Genomic DNA, 21,331 nt, shown 5'->3' on the forward strand with positions numbered 1-21,331 from the left:
ACCCCCCCCAAAATTGTCCAACAGATTGGATAAATGCCTATCTGCAGTATTATTCAAAGGGGCTTCTCCCAAGGGTTTGTGCTGGAGCTGAGGCCATGGGAAGACCATGAGACACGGTCATTGCTGTAAGCATAGTAAATATTTCACACGTCATCGCTGCTCTGCTGCTGAATTCATTATTTCTCCGTTTGAGGCACCAAAATGCCAGAAGGAGCAAGATGCTATCCAAACATATATTGCAGTGCGGAGAGTATCTGCATTTATCATCAGTGATACAGCAGCTTTATCATGAGCCTTTAAAATACCAAATATGGAAGGAGACAGCCCCCTAATCTCCTCTCCCAGAAAGTCTACAACTCCTTCACACACATTTACATTAATAATGTCAAGAGTGAATAGATGGTAAGAAAAGATAGACTGAACTAGGGAAAAGGAAGGCCAATTATCTGTGTGGCTGTGTGGAAAATTTATTCTTGGTAGCACAAACAATACTGTAAAAATACAGCTGTGTGCAAAGTGCAGAGAGCTGAACAGTCATGACAGCAGACAAGGATGTGGAGAGGCTGGACTGACAGGTTTCTGAGTTTCAACATAAACGATGAGTGCTGTTTATTAATGTCAACTGTATGCTGACTGAAGCTAAGGGTGTTGTCCAGTGTGCTGGCCAAGTATTTCGCCTCTGTCAGTGCGCCCCAGGGCGGCTGTGGCTACAATGCAGCTTGCCATCACCAGTGTGTGAATGTGTGTGTGAATGGGTGGATAACTGATTGTGTAAAGCGCTTTGGGGTCCTTAGGGACTAGTAAAAGTGCTATACAAATACAGGCCATTTACCATTTATTTTATTGCTTTAACTAACTTTGCTGTTTCGAAGTTGCCACCATTTACATCAGATGCAATCACGAGTGTACACAGACACGAGCTGTCTGTGCATGAAAACGATCACTAGCAAGAAGAGTATACAAACATGTTTGTTCCCATTCTGATAAGCCAACACTCCATCTACTGTGTGCAGGCCATCAGTGTCCAATCAGGAATGCTGGACATAGAATTTGGGAAACTAACAAAGAAAGCTTTAACTAGCGATATCAAGAGGGAGTATGCAAGTTTAAAAAGCAGAAATACAACAGCACCCATTATATCTGTAACCACCACCAGTTTTAGAGTCATGCAGCCTATTTTAAAGCTACATTTAAAAATAAATAAACTTTGTTTTGTTAACTGCTTGTGAAGATTTGTCATCACAGCAATGGCCTTCTTTAAAAACAAAATCAGCTTTAAAGCTTCAGTGAGAGATCAACTTATTCACATTTTTGCTTTGTGACAGTAGACAATATTTGCATTATTAAGTATTGGGAAGCATAAACCCAGAACAAATCCAGACATGTAGTTTTCATGTGGTGAAATCATAGTCAAATATGTTAGCTCCTCCTAAGCTAAAAAAAAAATGCATTTTTTCAGCTATGATTAAATCACCAGCTCCAGTTCAAAGTAGCAGGTTTGTCTCAGAGTGAAGTGCAATTTAAAAATAAATAAACAAACAAACTCACCTGAGCTTGCTGCTTCCTCGGTTGTAGCTGAAGGATGGCGTGCGGCTGCTGAGGGAGGCAGAGGTTTTGATTACAGACTCCAGTGACGGGCTTTTCCTCATAAGGCTGTTAGGTTTCAGGTCTTCCCTGCAGCTTGCCAATTTGTCTGTGGGAATTAAAACAACACACAGAAGAATGAAAAGAAAGTTAGAAATGGAGGGATCCAAAATATAAAGTACATTTGACAAATCACATGTGCAGTTGTGAAGCAGGAAAATATAACAGGGCATGAAAGGCAATGGGACAAATAGAAATTAATTGTATTCTGCAGTTATGGAAAGTCACATTATCCTCCAAGGTGTCTATGTTGCTAAACTACTGATGTACCCACTGTGTACAAAATAATACTTGAATTCTAATAAGCAGTAAAATCTAAATAATCTGGATTTACTGCAATAAAACATTTTTTTAAAAATCCGTTATCCAATTAAAGTAATCCTGATGATTCTAAAGTCACTGTGTTTTTCAAATGACTCCTCAGAGATGGAGCAAGAAGACCTACTGAATGTAGATGCTGACATTTTAAGAGCCATGCACAAAATTTACAGCATTTGGTTGCCAAGGAGAAAAATCATAAAATTTTCCACCAAACTGGCAGCAGTCGGATGTTTGCATGTCTTTAATACCATTCATTTAGTGCTCATTGAAGACTCATAGTGGACTTTGGCTGTCAGTCTGTTGACCTAAAAGCCACCATTTGTTCCTGTGTGACAGCTAAAGGAAGTATGGATATTTGATAGCAAATTTATACCATTACAACATGCCCAAATCTCTTCTGTGTTACATACCATGAGGATGGGAGAATTCTCCGTGATTAATTCTTTTTTCCAGTGTCTTTGATATTGGCTTTATGTGCGAGTGTCTCTAAAAAGAGAATGAAACAGTCATCTGAAACAGTTCCACTCACAGGAAGTCTGTATTTAAGGGAATTTTAAAGGGAAAAAGGGTGTATACCTGGATGGGGGATACAGCAGCAGCAGGTGCAGTGCGCACAGGGATCCCACTCAGTGGGCTTCTTGAGGAGGAATGCATTTGAACCGTGTGACCTGGCCCATCTGAAATACCAAGTCATGTAACCACTGAGTTCAAAAGTGCTCTGTAAAGCCTGCATTTATAAAAGCAAAGAATAACCTTTTTCATGTTAGTAGAGGATAAAATAATGTCAGCAGCAATGTAAATATGGGGAAAAAAATGGCAGAAATCCAAAAAGTGAAGGTTGAGTCACCATGAACATCAGAAATCGAATACTGAAGTGTTTACAAAGATTAAACAAATGTCACAGCCCACTGTCCACTTTTTTTTTAAAAAAAACAGTTTTAAACAGTTGGACTCCTAGTCTTCTTTTCATTTTTGATATTTGAGAAATTAATAGTATATTTTACTCAGTTTTTGGTACATTTCCCCCAACAATTTATTTTGAAGTTTTGCTTGTTTCATAAAAAAAAGAAAAAGAAAAAAAGAATAGCCTTGGTTGAAAGATTAAATAAAACCAGTAAAACTGTCCTAATGTATGCAGCTCTACATAATGTTCATGTCAAGCTGCTTAATAAATGAAACAAGAGGCACCATCTCCATAATGCAGCCATGACCAAAGTTTCTAAATGAAAATGCCTCCTATCAGTAGAAGATATATCCAGCATGTCATTTTTGATTTTACTGAGACACACAAGGAAACCCTCCGACCTGTCTGAGGCCAGCTTAGCCAGGACCGTCCAGCCCAATCGCACAAGTTGCAGAGAAAAGCCAAATATTCATAGACCTCTCAGCAGCTGTTCTGCTCTACAGTTACACTGCGTAATGGGATGCCCTGAAAGTGTGTGTCTGTGTGCTGAGGTGCTCGTGCTCACTTTGTCCAACAGTATCAAAGGACTTAATGAGGGATTTGACAGTAGCTCCAGGCTCTGTGTTGGAATCTCCGCTGGCGTCGGCGGGCGTGGCTGGGATCATGGAGATGCCGCACCAGTGACGCCCGTTATCTGAGTCAGACACTCTCACCTCTTCACCTTGGGACCTGGCAGACACAATGAACAGGATTGCTGTGTGGACACACATGTAGCACAAACACTAGAGGGAGGAGAAACTGCAAATTGTCACCTGGTGAATTTCAAAACCTTGAATTTAGAACTTATCTTATGAGATAACCCATTGACCAGTGAGAAAGGGGAGACTGCACGTTTTAAAAATAGGGTGTTTGCTCAGTGTATCAACAAGATCATGTGATCAGCTTGAACTGAAGAATCGTCAATAACTGATGACTAGCTGGAGACAAAAAGAGTTTGGAAAACCTTAATCTGAGCAGTAGAGACGCTTTCTGCCGTTGTACCTGGTGAACATTGGACCAAAGGCTACAGCGTGAGGGTCAAGGGTCAGACAAGAGGAGACAGAAATGACAAACAAGTTCTTAACTCACTTTCAAAAAAAAAAAAAAGAAAAAAGAAAAGTAGACTGACAGAGAAAGACGACTGCAGTTAGACTGGTGTCATTTCATTTATTCATTTGCCTGATGAACAGCAGTCAGACATATAATAACACACGTCTAAGTTCACAAGCATAAAACCAGTCACGAGTCTTTCTAGGCAGAATAAATTAACAGGACATTCATGAATTGTTCATCAAAAGAAAATGATCCATCACATTGTTAGTAGCTCATCTTTCTTTAGAAGGTCGTTTTTTTTTTTCTTGAGTGAATCCAAATGCTTACATTTTGAGCACCAGTACCTTTACCTTGGGATTAAAATATGGCTTTTAAAAATTGTAACCTGAGATCCTGCAACCGTATACTACCACAGTATGCAATATTCTATTGAAGTTTTTGTTGAACAATGAAATAAACCTTTCAAAATTATATCACAGTACTTGAGTGACACATTAAGAAGGATGTTAAAGAAATCTCAGAGTCCCATTATAACATGATTTTTTTTTTTAGAGTAACCTCAGAGGCTCAGATAAAAAGTGTGTTTAATTCTACATCATCTTATGCAGCTAAAAAGTTGAATTAAAGAAAATGAGTTCAGCTCATAATTTAAAAGTCGTGTCTTGTGTGAAATAAAACAATCGTTTTAGGAACATGTAACACAGTCTTCTTGGTCTAAGGGTTAAAATGACATGTTTCAGTAGAGCAAAAAGTGTCTTGGAGGAACAGCTGTTTGTGTTTGTGGCAGTTGCAATGTTGGCAGTATAATATTAAGAAGACATTTAGAAGAAATATCGCAATCATTAAAAACAGGCAAATAGAAACAGTGCAGAGGATACCTGCTGAGATATCAGAGATTTAAAGTTATTATGTGTTCTATAGTGCCATCAAATGGCTAAATAGGAAACTGCATTTTAGACCAATCAGAGGAATCAAGAGTCAAGTAAACAAGTGACAACAATCTGACTAATATAGAGCTATTAAGCAGAATATATTAGGTCCAGAACTATATACTGTATGAATATCACTGGACTTTCTTTCTGTTTTGTTGCTTTGGCCTTGCGATGTGTATTTTCTGATGTTATGAGTTTGTCTTTGTTCTGGGAAACGCAAGTCTCTGAGCTTTGCTACTCTCTGAACATTTACCCATATTTTCATACCGCTACCAGTTTTTTCAGTGTTCTTTGTGTAACACTTCATCTGTTCAACTTTCTGAAAGGCACAAAGCAGCTTCACACATTATAATAAACAAACAAACAAAAAATACAAGTCTCTCACTCCTGGAATCTCAAACACAAGAGAATCACAAAAATAAAGGGTACATTCATTGAGAAACAAAAATACAGTATTTTTAAAAGGTCATGAAGACATGAAGAGAGATAGAAGCCAGTCTGTGTCACAAGAATTCGTCTGTGGTTATAGAGGTCACAGTGGCTTACAATTAAACTATTTTCCACATTACATGTTTAATGTCATATTAAGTGCAACAATAACACTGTCTTCACGTGGTGCTGAGGTGAGAGACGCTTCTTTAGTGCCCTTCTACTGCAGTCTTGGTCTCAAAAGTGGCTCCGGAACTTATTCTGGAGAGAAAAGAAGAAAGGACATGAACTGCAGTGTAACAGCTAATGCTTACACAATGACCTTGTTTTCTTCTCAGCATTATTATTTTCAAAGCCAGACCTGTGGGCGCTTGCAGACTTCTAAAATCTCTGCTCCATGCATACCTCAAAGGATTAATACAGTCACTCAGAATCAAATTTCAATAAAATCACCCTGTGATGAAATGTATCTGCAGCAGATGATGCATTGCATGAGTTTAATCCAGTCATGCCGTGCAGACCATCCTGCTATACAACCAAAAAACAATTAAGAGTGTTATTCATTTAAAGGACAGCAGGTGGCACCAGATACATCTACTTGAACCAAAGGTTGAAAAAAGAAAAAAAGAAATCAGGCAAAGCAAACCAAAAAGGGTATGATACCCCTGAGGGTGCAGTCAGCCAGCACACAGAAAGACAGAGAGTCAGACAGGCTTAAGCGGCAACACGAAGCCAAACATAGATAGGAAGGTCAGTGAGCATCAGCAGCACACAGAGCAGGGAGAGGCAGGCTGGCTGAGAGAGCACTGCAGGGCAGAAAACTCACCTGGGCTTTACACAGGGAGGCTTGTCAGAGGGACTTCTTTGATAGAGTCATCACAGGGAGCTGCTGGAGGTGGGGAGCGGACGCAGCGTAACAGCTAATCTTGGGGAGAGTTTGCTGATTTAGCCGTGGTCTAAAGCCACTACTATATTCTCAAGTACTGCATGAAATCTGAAGAAAAGACATATCTGGTTTTTAAACCAAATATTACGGTTTCTTAAGTGGTAAAATTACTGGTGAGCAGTTTAATAATTAATAGGAATAAAAATGTTTTTTTAAATTTAAATAAATTAATTAAATTAATAAAAATTAGTTTTGCTACCTGAAAAGATTATACCATGGCCAGCCACAAATATAAAGAGAGCGCTGTACAGTCAAAAATCTAAGCAGACTTTGCCACAGAAGTATTTGACCTGGCTTGATAATGAAAGAAGACAAGACTGTCAAAAACACTATGGTATATGCACACTAAAACACACTTATATAATAACACACGATCCAACGCAATGCTTATCAACAACAATGCTGCACTGACATATTCCGATCGTACTATGTGAAGTCTTGAATAGTGTGACAGATTGGTGTGGGATATTTGCTGTAAAAAACTAATCACAGATTCTGCTCTGACCATGAAGCAGATCTGCCACCATTTATTAAAAAAAAATAAAATTTTATATTATTCATATTATCCTATCAATACTGCTGAAGTTTGCTGCATTTTGAGTGTCAGGAATAAATGTTACCAGAGGGTAAGTGTGGAAGAGGGAGACGGAGAGGGCAGCAGCTTAAAAGGAATAGAATACACAGAGGGAAATACCACAGGAGACGGCTCATTTACCAACAGAGTCTGCCAAATCCCGGGAACCTAGACTCAAAAGCACCAAGGTTTGGATCTTGTGAAACATCAAGATATAAACTAAATTGTATCTATACTAAATGTAGATATGTCTAAATAGATTATTGGGTGGTATTCTTATTCATTAAGCATGTATAAAACACAGGTAATAAGAGATATGGCAGGACTCTGGCAGGTATATCATAACTACATTTGTACAGGGAGAAAAGAACTGCAGCCCAATGCTAAAAAAGGGGAGACTGGTGGAGGGAGAGGAACTGAAAAATATGGGGAAGATAGTACCTGACTCCCTGCAGGGCCTCAAGGTCTGCAGAAAGCTTTGCATTACGATCCTCCTGCTCCTGCAGCTGCCTCCTGAGTGTGCGCAGCTCCTGTTGAGCTTCCACCTTGATATCATTCGCTACGACCACAGCCGTCTGGAGGTCTGCCTGAAAACGACGCCACTCCTCCTTTTCATCCTGAAGGCACAAACATGCAGAATCATATACATGTTATTCATTCTGACAGAAAATGACTCAAAGACATTTGAATTTAGTTGAAATTGAAGAATGACTGGTCCTTATATAAAGGAAACAAGAGATACTACATGCATTACTGGCATGTAGCAATTACTGGAAAAACTAACAACGCATCAGTGAAATTTTGCTTAGTTATTTCAAACTAGAATTGACTATGAAAATTCACTTCAAGACATAAAAAAAAGAAAAAAAAAATCTGATCTCTGATCTCAACATCAAAAGGTAGACACAGCAACTTTTTGGCTTCCTCCCGGGAACAAACACTGAAAGAAAAAGAAAAAAAAGGACTTCCCTTACCACTGAGGTAGAAATCAAAAACATCTAAGCACCCAGTTGATGACACCCAGTTATATCTCTCCTGCAGGCCTGATTCCTCCTTCCCACCTTCTTCTCTTACAGAATGCTTATCAGAGTTAAAATCCTGGCTCCACTCTAATTTTCTTGAGCTCAATGAGGATAAAACTGAAATCCTTATCGACACTAAATCCAACCCTACTAAAAGCATATCATTTCACTCTCACTATTGATAACTCCACAGTTTTCCCTTTACTTCAGGTTAAGAGCCTTTGTGTCATCTTACACAGCTCACTATCCGCTAAATCTCACATCGATGATCTCACTCGTTCTGCCTATTTTTGTCTACGCAACATTAACCGGTTACGTCCTTCTCTTTCCACCCAGTCTGCGTCCATAGTCTGCGTCTTGTCCACAATCTCGTTACCTCTGGCATTGACTATTGTAATTCTCTCTTGGATGGTCTCCCCCAAAAATCCTTCCATAAGCTTCAACTGGTTCAAAACTTCAGACCAGAACACAGAACCCCCCTCCGACCAGCACACAAACCCTAACCTTCAGGAACTTCACTGGCTCCCAATGAAATTCCGAATAGTATACAATCTTCTTCTGCTTACCTTCAAGGCCCTTCATAACCTTGCTCCTCCTTACCTTTCTGACCTGTTAAGCACTACCTCTTCTGCCTGCTCACTTCGATCTTCTTCTATCCAGCTTGCTGTGCCTCCTTTCTGCCTCTGCACCATGGGAAGCAGAGCTTTCAGTTGCTCTGCTCCCAGGCTGTGGAACTCTCTACCCCCAAATATAAGAAACACTGGTTCTCTCCCCCAGTTTAAATCCCAACTCAAAACCTATTTTTTCAAATCTGCATATTCACTGTGAACTTACTGTTTATTTTATCATGTGTTTTTTCTGGGTTTTTTTTATTTTTTTATTTTTTAAATTGTTCTTTGTTTTGTCATTGTTCTACTATGCATTTTATTCTATTGTTAAGTGTCCATGGGTGTCTTGAAAGGCGCTTTTATAGAAAAATGTATTGTTATTGTTATTATTTCTTATCATTATCATCGTTATCATTATTATCATCACCATTATTAGCATTGTTATTATTATTATCATCATCATCATCATCATCATCAATCATCAAATCAAATTTGTACTTTATAGATTTTGGGTTTTTTTTGTTTATGTAGTCTCTGCATTACACCAAATTTTGTTTTCTACTAGAACACTGACTTTCCTCAGGATTTGATAAAAATTTCAACAGTTTTAGTATTTTGTAAGACACCCAACAATCAGCAACCACACAGCACAAGCTGAAGATTATGATAATGATTATCACCATTAGATCCACCAAGTCTTGATCTGCCACACTTGATGATGTCTTTTTTAAATCTATAAATGTCCATTTTAAAGCGTTGGTGGCTGTAGCTCAGGAGACAGTACAGGTCTGCTAATTGGAAGTTTTCATGAATTTGTGTGAAAGCATGTGAATAAGACATGTTGTAGAAAGTGCACTGAGTGCTCAACTACAGTAGAAATGCTGTACTATATAAGAACCAGTTCATTAAAACTAAACTGATGGAAGAAGCTGCCTGTCTCAGGACTCCATCTGCATATTCTAAAATGCTACTGGAACAATGTTTAGTGGAAAGAAGACTTATTGGTCTCTTTGGCAAAAAAAAAAAAAAAAAACCACAAGGAAAAACTGAAAACATCACCATGAACTTAATGTGTCACTCCACCCAAAATTTCTTCCTTGTAGGAAATTCAAGGACAACTGTAAAAGAATGGCTACGGTTATGTGAACTAAGCTGTAAGTGCATATCTCTGTGACAATTATCATGATAATATGGATGCTTGCGTGGCTGACAAATGAAAGAGAAACAACATACTGTAAATGAAAGATGTTATATGGTATACACTAAACAAAAGGGCTGTGCTCTGAGCGTGTCACATTACATGCCACATAATTAGAGAGCTACCAAGATGTGAACTTTTAAAACTCAGTACATCAGGTCTGCACACTTCTTACCTTCATTTGTCTACTCATAACTTTCAGTTGCCGCTCTGCTTCAGCCTTCTGCTCCTCCAGCTTTTTGACCAGATCTGCAATGGTAAATTCAAGGTCTTTGAGAACTTCTGCCTAAACACTACCATCGCTGAGGTCTAGCTTACCGTAGTTTAATAAATAAGCATTCACTATGAGCGGCACAGTTTTCAGTATTGTGGAGCGCAACCAACTTACAGCTTAACATCTATTATATAAGTAGTAGTGTCTAGCAATAGCAATATCAGACTAAATCCAGAATTTGTAAAAGTCTGTCAAAACACAGTGTGTCCAGCCATATGGAATCAGCCAGCTGCAGTAATGCAAAGTCAATGACAGATGAGTTACAGCATGAACTCACATTGCATGGCACTTTTATACACTCTGTTGCTAGTTTATGAGCTTTCATTAATGCAGTCTATTCCAGCACTCATTCAATAAATCTTACCTTTATGAATCTAAAGCTCAGTGTTTATTAAAACTGTTTAAAGATGTGATGTTTCACCACTGTGGACATGTTTCTAATATTTTATGAGCATTTATGAGGACTTCAAGTTATGACTCCATGTTATGACTCCACAAAACATTAGAGAATAGCAGGGACCTGAACCCCTATTTATATTAACTTACTTTCCATGTCCAGGACAGCCTGGTTGGTGTGACAGTTAACAGCTCTCTGCTGCTCCACCTGGTCCTCCAGCTCAAATATGGTCTCCTTCATCTCCTTCACCTGGTTCTCAGCCTGGATTCCCGCTTCCTCCAGGGAAGCCACTTGGTTACATAGCTCCAGTTCTCTCTTTTCAGCCCGCTCCTGAAGCTGCTGGCATTTTGCCTCCACCTGTATGCATGTAAACATACAAGAGCTTACAGTGACTTTAAGATATCATTGTGCAAAACAGACATGTGGTTAAGTTGCCTTTGGTTAAAGAAAGAATAATAATGGATTTCTCTGTATATATCTCAGGATATTAAATAAAATGTACTTGCTTCATTTTTTACCACAACTCCTCAATCGTTGTGATTAATAAAACAAACAACAAAGTTGTGTCTGACATCAATAATTTGGCATTCAGCGAAATGAGTGACATGAAAGATGGCACCAACTCTGACTAGTTCTGACATCGTGGTGTTTTTTGCTTCACTGAAAGCTTTAGTCAAAGTTCTACCATGATTGCTGCTTTGAGAAATGACTTTGTAAAGTCAGTCTTTGACAGAACAAGATACTAAAACGAGACAGTGATGTAGTCACGCAGGACACCATCCAACTGACACCATGTGGCTCTAATAGATCAAGATGTTTGTAAGTAAACTTATGGAGTGGTCACACCCTGACACCCACGTGCCTGAGGAGAGTTATGTGACTCTGAGGGTCCACCCTATTGTTGGCACCACAGTCACAGCCCAGTAATGACGACATCACTAAGCTGATGGTGACACATTTCACTTTGGAACAACAACCGCCAACATGACCCTTAACTCAAACTGCCTCAGAGGTTCTCGGACATGTGGTGTTGTAGGGGAAAACCAAAATGAATACTGAGCAAACATATGAAAATCATTTAAGTGGCATTGAGTTCATGCATTGCAGTGGTGAGGTACTCAGTACCAATTTAACAGTCATGTTCACACCAGTGTGAGAGAAGTCCTCAGTCACACTCAAGAGGAAAATCACATGGCTTTTCCTTTCAGTCAAATTTTTAATCATTAAGATTCAAGACTCTTAATTATAAAAGCAAAACAAATTTATAGCAATAAGAAGTTCTGTACTTCTCAAGTACAATATATGCACAAGATTATAAGATATTACGGACAACTATGGCTGCTGTGTTTTGCAATTCTATACACAACTTACAGTAAGAGCGGATGAACAAATTGCTGTTTTGGTCACAGCAAGTCATATAATTTACATTACAGGACCACTTTAAAAACAGTCCACAGGATCCATACTAAAACTGTATGGTGGTTGAAATGATCAGCGTTGAATATGAATACGTTTATTAAGGAGAACTTGTTATACAACTGCAATTCTTCAGAGTGGTTACGGCTTAATAAATCAAACATAATTAAAAACACTTGGTTGATTACTTGTATATATTTTTTTAAAACATCTGTAACATGTTATATAAAGTGAAATTAAATTTGTGAACTGGATCATAGACGGTGCCCAAATTCAGGGGCTACATCTTCGAAGGACCTGGCCTTCCCGGTCTATGTAGGCCGCGTAGGTTGGAAGGGCAAGGCTGTTAAATTGGATGGTCTAGCCTACGACGCGTGGTTTCTGTTACCTAGCAACCACGACATAAGCAGCTACAGCTGTGGTGGATGCCATGTTTGACATTACGTGGTTTGTCATATTTTATTTACATTATTACATCTATGTAAGCAGTTTCCCCAGTCTACAAACATGTATGTATGCATCAGATCAGAGTATTCATTCACACAGAGTCTTCCAATTTGTTTTTATACACTATTATTTTTGTTTAGGAATTAGCATACACCTATTTCTCGGTCAAATTTGTTCATAAGGAAACATCATAAATGAAGTTCTTACTGCTCACATGCCACTCTGTTGCTTCCACTGAGTGTACTAACTACAGAGAGCCAAGATATGAATATGAATAGTTTCCAAAATGTCAAGCATTTTCTTTATAGTGCATTTATGTGTTTAATCAACTGACCTGGTGAAGGTGCAATAAATATATTATGAATGCCAAGACGGAAAATATGTTATCAATTTTGCCCGTCTCTTACCTTAGACACGGAGGCTTGCACATGCTCAGTCTCAGCCTGCGCCTGAAGCAGCTCCTGTCTTAGTTCTGTCAGCTCCACTCCCAGCTTGTCTCTCTCAGTGTGGGCTGTCTTCAGCAGAGTCTGCAGCTCAGTGTTGTCACTGGCACTTTGCATAGCCTGCAACTCAGTCACTTTTTGCCTCTCAATGTCCACCTGTGCCTTCAGCCTGTTGTTTTCCAGTCTCAGACCCTCAGCTGTTGCCCTCTGGTCTTCTGCAGCTTGAGCTGCCTGACCTCCGGCTTCCAGCTCTCTGTCCAACTGGGCTTGCAACCTGTCTAACTCCTCTCTGAGGCAGTGCACCTGGCTCTGAGCCTCCTGGTGCTCTTCCTCCAGGGCCCGCAAGCTGCCCGTTAGTTGCTGCTGGATGTCTACTAGCTTCTCCCGTTCAAAGCGTGAACTCTCTACCAGCTCAGCATACCTCTGCTCCAGTTCGACCAGTCTAGGCCTCTGGCTACCCAGCTCCTCCTCCCTCTGGGCCTGAGCCTGAGCCTGCTCCTGAAGCCGGACAGAGAACGTTTCATTCTTTTGGGCCAATACCTCCAGACGCTCTCTCTGCTGTTGAAGTGAGGTCTGCAGGAGTCGTTTCTCCTCAACCAGACGCTCGTTCTCAGCTGTCAGCTCCTGCACCACTTGCTGCTGGTCAGCCAGCTCCTGTATTGTTGCCTGCAGTTCCTCCGATGTGCTGTGGTGGCTCTCCTCCATCTTGTGAATCTGTTCGGTTAGGCTCTGCAAGGAGATGTCCTGACCTCTGGCACTGTTAACTGCCCCTGCTTGATCAGTGCTCCCACTGACACCACTGCTTGCTGATTCTGAGCGTGATGGGATCTTCTCAAACTCTGAGGAGTCAGGTGACGGTGACCCCTTGGTGATGTCAGAACTGGAAGATCCAAAGGTTTTGAGTGGGCTGGCAGTAGAGGGGAGACTATGCTGTTGTGGAGCTGAAGAGTCTGAGGACAGGCCATTCACCAGAGGCTTGGAGGAGGTGCTTGTGTTTGTACTACACATAGAAGATGTCTCCAAGCTAAGCAGCTTCTCCTTCAGTGCCTGATTCTCCTCTCTGAGGACTGCCAGCTCCCTCTGAAACTTCCCATTCTTCTCCCTCAGCTCTCCAACCAGTACAAGGGCCTCCCCCACCTGTCCTTGCTCGCGATCGGCTGCAGATTCTTGAGGTGAAACAGAATTGGATGAGGGTGAGGAGGAAGCAGAAGAGGCTTTACCCTTACAGCGTTGCAACTCCATCCTGAGATTGCTGATCTCTAGTTCTTTAGCCTTTGCCTCAGCAAGAAGCTCCTTCACCTGGCTTTCCAGAAGACTCTTTTCTTGGCCCTCTGCATCTGCACGAGATTTGGCTGAATTACGGGTCTGTCTTGTCATGGTCGAGAGGCTGGAAGTGCTGGCACTGGAAACCAGTCTCTTTGTGGAATTGCTCTTCAGCTGGTCCCTTAGAGAGCTGCGGTCTCTTGTTATGGCAGAGGGTATTTCTCTAGGAGCAGGGATTCCAGACTTCTTGACAGTTTGTGCACCTGAAAAACACACAAAGAAGTATATAATGAAACGGTGTTTAATTATCCAGTGGCAAAACTGATTTATAAGTGTAAACAATTTTTTCCCTTCGCTTTGTCAGCTAAAAGGCCACTTTAACAGACTGTGTTGGGGACCAATTGTTATAAAGACTTCTTACATACCAAAACAAATCTAAGCCTCTACATCTGATAGCTGCTAAAATCATAACTATAACCTTCAAACAAAACTGAGTGGCTACATAAGTAAAACCACTGAAAATTTCATAAAACCAATACAAACAATATTATTTACAAGGATCAAACTTGTTAATTGTGTTTAATAGCTAAAGTGGATCAAATACTCATTTAATTTGAAACTGAAAAATACAAAGAAACAAAAGAGTCCACTTGGACTACAAATGTAAATCCTGTGATGATACAGAGTCCAGATTTATAATTTGTGATTCATGCATCAATAAACTTGTTCTTTGTAATATTATCATGTAGCAGGCTTCACACTGACAAGTGGAGGTTAACAGAATCAACATACCCCCATGCTAGAACCAGGAATTTGTTAACATCATGTGATGACACTAACTGAACAGACAGTGCATTACATTCATACTTGTATTATTCAGCACATGGCCACTATACCCTATTCACATATTGTTCTCTGTTTGGACAACAGTACATTTGCCTGACACTGTCTGTTGCTCGCTGTAACCATTCATGACTGCAGCAGAGCTTAACTGCATCAATGTGGGCCGCAGCCGTGAGGCCTTTCCAGACCCCTCTCAAATATGAAGAGTATTTACTGATGCCTCGCATGAGTTGTGTGCCGCCTGAAAACGCTGTATTGTTTGTTTTCAGATCATCAGCAAACAGCGAAACGGACACAAGGGGCCTGCTTGTTTCAAAGGATGACAAAGGTCCCTGTGCACGTGGAGCAATCAGGCACAGAACAGTTTAAGCAGAGCACAGACAGAGACAGCACTGTCTCTCTCTCTCTCATACATGCAGCTTCATCGTCAAGCCCCCAAAGCAAAGGCTAGACAGGCATCCTGTGAGAGGAGACGGATCATCACCCAGAGCAACATGCGCACACACTTCAAGCATAGACACATACAAAATGGAAAAAACAAATGGACTCGTTTTGAATGGAAATCCTATACCTCCATGGGTTTTTTTTAATACTGTGCCATTGATAGGCTCTGTGCAAAGACAACCCCCTCATTCAATTAGGTAGGTAGGCAGAAGCTGCCAACACTGGCACATTTTCTGGGGTACAAAGCTGTTTAAGATTCCTGCAGTGAGAAGCTTTGCTTCAAAAGCAGAGTGGTAAAATCATATCAACTGTGTCAAAGTTTTCAGTGATGACCTAAAATCCTTAAACAATCAGATTTGAAAGACAATTGTAGACTATGCAAATGAAGAATAGTAGCATGGGCTCTGGACACTGTGTTGTCACTCCTTAAAAGATCTGCCACGTGCCTCAAATGAAGGGATGCTACGGTTTTCTTTCCAAGCTCTTTAGATGCTACAGTTTATAAATGCAGAACTTCTTATCCTGTCAGGTAAACTGAGACCCAGATCTTCACAAAGATCCAAAGAACTGCATCAACATTCACAGTTACATGTCTGCATTTCACAGATGATGAACCCATGACTGACAGAATGAGGACAGAAAGCACTCCTAAAGTCCCATGAAAGATGTTAACGTAAAATAAACCCTGAATCTTTACTACATTTTACTATGTACTTCTCGAAGCACCATCCACACGTGGGAGGCAAAGAAACACCTACCAACTCATATTCTAATGATGGGTGCTAATAAAGAGAGGCTAAATAGGTCTATGTGAGAGAGAGTCTGGAGTGATTAAGATCAGGCTATTTCCTTGAGAATGACTGATGCCAAGAATGGGACTGTGGGCCAGCCTTCCATTTGCTGTCCCTTCATCTTCTGTTTTCTTCTTGCTCTTAGTGAATAAAACCCAGATGGAGCACATGAACTCACTCATCTTTAGATCACCCACCTCTTTAACCATGACATCACCACAGCTGCTTCATGTGCACAGAGAAATGACACCAGTCTCAATGCCAGTAGTTAGCACATGCATAAAGAGACACTAAATAGCCACTAATATACAGAGCCCGGTAGTTACAGAACCAAGCCTTGGATGCAAGGCTCCATATCAGAGGTCCTTTGCACTCCAATGTATCCAAATTCTACCAATTACCATGAATTAAAAACCACTTATAGTATGTTTCAGTTAGAAACATTACAGTCAACAAAAGACTGATATTTACATCTGCAATAATTTATATGTGGTGATGGTTTTGTTCCACAAGCTATCTATTCTGCTATGTGCATAAATGGAAATTCAGAGGCAGGGAGAGCAGAAGCAGGACCTCTCCAGGATCCAGGACCTCAGGAAAGTAAGAGCTGGGGTGGCAGTGGTTACAAAGTGGCTTGGAAATACATGCTGATAGAGTTTTAATAGCATGCTCTATATGAGATTTATAATATAATATAATTGGATGAGTAGCAGACTACTGATTGGCATTGAGATCAGCTTATTGTCTGGGATTTATGGCAGGCACAGAACAGGTTTAACTTCCTTAAGGTTACTGAGCATTTGGTATTACTGCTGACAGGTGACAGTATTTTTTTTTTTAACATTTACTACTCCAGTCAGTTTGTTTCCATGACACTAGCTGGAGAATATTTATTATTTTATACTCAAACTACCATCCTAATTGGTTAAATGTGGAAGAAAAGAGTCTAAATTAGAGTGTGATATAAAATATGATATGGCTAATACTCTTTAATCAGCTATCATATTTTATATGATAGCTGATTAAAGAGTGCAAATCAGAAGAGTTTTTACTGAGACAATACAGTTGAAATGGACATGAAAAGGCACTTATAATATTATTTCCTTATAAATAACAGGGGTTTCACAAATGTCCAACAACCAAGAAAGTAAACAAAAGAACTATTAAAAAGAATTAACCATCACGTTTTCTGAGAGTAAAACATACCACTTTGTTTACAGACTAATGAAAGAGAGAAAGTAGGTGTGTTAACATCACTAATTAGGTGTCCCTCCCATCACTAAATTCACACACCACATTACAGCAATTTGACTGTTCAGTCAAAGCGGTAATATTAACTGAGGGCATGAGATGCAGAGAAAGCACAACACAGACTTTATAGTTTTCAGGGCACATTAAAAACTTGTATTTCTAATTAATCTATTAATGTGCAAGAACTACATTTACTTTAGGGTCTTCAAAGAATAACATTTCCACTGTGGGTATGCAAGTGCAAACCTTTCACAAATCAAAGTTAAAGCAGAGATAGTTAGCGGTTATTTTCCCTTTGATTTAGTAAAGTCTTTGATGTAGGTTGGCTCAGATCCAGAATCTTTTATAGCTACATCTGAGAAGAACTACTAAATCGATGAAAAGGAGTGGAATGGGCAGGTAAATGACATACTGACAACTGTACCTCCTCTAGAAAGGAATAAATCTGCATGCAGCCAATGAGACCAACTCTTATTAATAGGGAGATAAAACTACTGGGAAAAGCCAGCTTTGAACAAAAAGGAGGGAATCTTTCCCAGAGCACTTTCACTGTTATATTCAGTGTATCAGGAACTGTTTTAGCCCTCTTGTCACAAATATTAATGTGTTGATTATAGCTGCCCTGGAATTTTCATATACAAGCTGTACCACCACTGTTTATACAGCAACTACAAAAACAGCATGCATGTTATTGTGGAGACTGCCCATATGAAATAAATGTGTTGTTTACATTAACTAATTATCTAACTGACTCAAACAGAATGACTTCCAGTAGCGCAAACTTTAAAAAAAAAAAAAAAAAAAAAAAAAAGGAAAGTCATCACATTAATGCAGAGTGCAGGCTTTTTTTTTTATTTTGCTAATGAAGATAAGCTTTCAAATCACAGTAGCCGTGTGGATGGACACAGTCCAGCACTGACCAGTCAACTGCAGCTCGCCTGACAGCCAGCCAGCTAAGAGGTGACAGAGTGCACAGTGAGCAGAATGCACAAAGCCTTCAATTTACAGAGCAGCAGGATCATGGGTGAAGAGTCATGGTGAAATAATGACTGCAGGTGGTCAAGTGTCAGACAGTTGGCACCTGAAATGACGCATTGGCACCGTCACCATAATAAACAAGCTTTGGAAGAGAATCTCTTACTGCCACCCAGCTGTCTTCTCCTCTGGCTTTGAGGAAATGTGATGTGCAGTTTTCCAGTCAGGTGGAAGAAGAAAGGAGAGACAGAAACACAGTCTGTGTGTTTGGACTTCCTGTTGTCCCACTGACAGGACATGAAATAGGTCAACAGGCGCCCTTCAGTCAGATACCAGGACTCAGGCATTCCTTTCTTCTTACCAAAGAGGAAGATAGACAAAACTGAGGCTCCATGACTGCCACACTGACTGAGCAGAGAGTAGTGTGGATGCTAAAATGTGTTGCAACAGCCAGTCAACCACTAAAAACCATTAAAATCCTTTTTTTAAAAACATAAACATGCTTTGGAATATAGCACAAACACGTGTTTCACAACAATTCCTTAAAATTCCTCTTTTTTAAACTTGCTCTCATTCAAGGAGCATATTTAATGCAATAAGACAATTGATAATATCCAAATAATTGAAGCTCCTTCAAGCAAGTCTCACTACAGTCTAACGTCTAACACCTGTCTTAAAAAGCATTTAAGTACAAAGACAATTTGAATTGTTATCTGCATTTGGGATACCACCCCAGAAAACAAAACACAACACAACACTTTGTTCATGTTACTTTTACTGTTACTTTGAACACCAATAAATAGATATTTACCTATTTTTAAAAATCGAATAATTTAATATCGTTGTAACACCAGATTTTTAGCTAGGTTTTTTTTTTGTTTACCAATATCAGAAAATGCTTCTAAGTGGTTGGCGAGCTGCTCTGCCATCAGGTTTATGGCAGTGCAATTGTAAAAAGTAGACTCCATTCAAACTTTTATTACTAGGCTGAAATGAAGGCAATGAACTGCTCATTTACTCATAGACACAGAGCCTCCTGGAAAGCATCAAGCCTCCCTAGTCTTCTCTGTAAGCAGAAGTGCAGAAAAATACCCCATTAATCTGACGCCCTTGGTGTAACCTGCCAGCAGGTGACATGTTAATCAACTGTGCCAGCAACTGACCGGGAAAACCTTCCACCCAGTCTTTGAAGAAGACATAATGTGTGCCAGACTGAGCTGAGATACTCGTTTCTGCCCGAAAAGTGTGCAGCTCTGTGCTTCCTCTGCAACTCAGCAGGGAGGTGCACCGTGAGAGCTGGCAAGCCAAAGAGGGACACTTGGCCTGAGTTCTTTGGCTCCTTTAATCATCTTGATTGAATCGTTACAACTGGCCTGCATGCGAAGACTTTTAACACAGCGCCCTTATGCTGATCCACTCAGCTGTACATTACTTATAGAGCCAATATCCTACAAAAAAATCCAATAGCACAAGCCATGAGCAGGCCAACTGAGAGGGAGGATTTCTCTATGCTCCACATGGAAAATAGTTTAACACTGGACTCATAGAAGGATCATATGGCATTTTACATGCTAATGAGTTTAAGGGATCAGCCAGTGTGATGGGTAATAGGTTGTCATGAGTATTACTTGATTTAAGCTTCTGATGATTTTCATCTGAGCGTTAGTCCTTTAGAATGACTACTACAAGACTTGGGCTGAATTAATCATCTGTGATTTGCTCTCCTGGAGTAATCCCAACAAGGCAATAAAGCAACATATCCTGGAATTATTAAGGAAAAAAAAATAGAAACTGAATTAGCAACTTTACAACTTCTAATCTTAAATTACACAGAGAAACTTTGGCATTTCCGGCTGGCCAGAATTAAATAGATAATCAAAAGAAAAGAAACTGATTTTATATAATAATGCAATACATCTATGCACAGTTCAGCTTTAATGAACTACTAATGCAAATTCAAAATATGAGCTAGCTCTAACCAAGTCTGCTGATTTTGCAGGGGACGGAAAGGACAACAATATTAGCCATGGCTCACAACGTATAATCACTCACAAACTCACCATGTTCTCAGCACCACTGAGGGTACCGAGTGAGTGATCCTTGTTGTTCCATTTTCTAGTATGACCGGACACTAGGGCAGAGATTATTAACAAGATGACACCCAGTACAAAGTGACAGTTGTGTGAGCTTTCTTTGGCCTGTTGTTCTCAAGACAAAAACTGGGCTAACATTGACAGAAAGGCCAGGATTATCATTCCCAGACTGAGGATGAACCACAGCCAGCTGCTGACAGATATACAAACCACATCAAGTCAAGTTTGATTTGGTATGCATTGAACACACAATCACAGGCTTAGTGGCTTGCATGTCAGATCCAGCATTCTTGTAATGGTGTCCATGTCATATATGTATTGTTAGTTGCTCTATCATAAATTTCAGAGTTTTATAAGCTCAGGGATGAAGGCAAAAAGAACAACAACAAAAAAGTATCAACTTTGATGTCCAGGCTACAGCCTCTGTTACACAAACAGGACATTTAGACAGCACACACGTCCCGTTGCAAACACAAAGCACTACAGCATGGACGGTGTATTTACTGTACCAATTGCCAGCTGCCACGGAAAATGTGACTGGTGTAACTTCCTCACAGTGTAACTTCCTCATGGTGTCCTGACTATCAGAAGTTGGATAAATGTGCTTCCTCATCGTAAATCCCTGCTCTGCGTCAATTTACTCATACACATGGCACGTTATTCCGTGCCCTTCCACATTCTTTCACTTGGAGCGAAAGTCTGAAATGAAACAAAGCCGAGTAAAGCTGTGTGAATCCTAAAAATTAGAGTCCATGGAGCGTTCTTCTACTTAAATATGCGAAAATACATCTTCTGTGTCAGTTCACAAAGACTCATACACAAACATACAAAAAAATGTGTGAAAACAAGAAAAGAAATTTTCAATACTGAAACAGGTCTTATCCACACATACACAGTAGACAGCTAAAGGTAACGGCATTTTGATTGGTGTTTTAAGTCATTCCAAATTAAACATAAGAGCCCTGATGCTGCTGTACCACTAATACACTGAGTGTGGACAGAAAGAAATGTTATTGTAATGACA

At 39.9% G+C, this 21,331-nt stretch overlaps 1 protein-coding gene and 1 long non-coding RNA gene across 3 annotated transcripts in view; both read right to left on the bottom strand.

The window, feature by feature from the left end:
- Window positions 1–21,331, bottom strand: part of specc1 (sperm antigen with calponin homology and coiled-coil domains 1) — a 73,398-nt gene that overhangs the window by 24,642 nt on the left and 27,425 nt on the right. For both annotated transcript variants that reach the window (XM_006799538.3, XM_087847154.1), the window contains 8 exons: window positions 12,612–14,173; window positions 10,491–10,698; window positions 9,846–9,919; window positions 7,284–7,459; window positions 3,435–3,598; window positions 2,542–2,642; window positions 2,376–2,451; window positions 1,549–1,693 (listed from right to left, as the gene is read on the bottom strand). In XM_006799538.3, the coding sequence (XP_006799601.2) occupies window positions 1,549–1,693; window positions 2,376–2,451; window positions 2,542–2,642; window positions 3,435–3,598; window positions 7,284–7,459; window positions 9,846–9,919; window positions 10,491–10,698; window positions 12,612–14,173 (2,506 nt within the window). The remainder of the gene's footprint in view (window positions 1–1,548; window positions 1,694–2,375; window positions 2,452–2,541; window positions 2,643–3,434; window positions 3,599–7,283; window positions 7,460–9,845; window positions 9,920–10,490; window positions 10,699–12,611; window positions 14,174–21,331) is intronic.
- On the bottom strand, window positions 4,056–7,277 carry LOC148100850 (uncharacterized). The gene is made up of 2 exons (XR_015719708.1): window positions 6,149–7,277; window positions 4,056–5,583 (listed from the first exon to the last, which is right to left on the bottom strand). It is a non-coding gene; the product is annotated as an uncharacterized LOC148100850 (long non-coding RNA).

This window comes from Neolamprologus brichardi, chromosome 10 (genome assembly GCF_056152115.1).
Source record: "Neolamprologus brichardi isolate AB-2024 chromosome 10, ASM5615211v1, whole genome shotgun sequence".
Lineage (NCBI taxonomy): Eukaryota > Metazoa > Chordata > Actinopteri > Cichliformes > Cichlidae > Neolamprologus > Neolamprologus brichardi.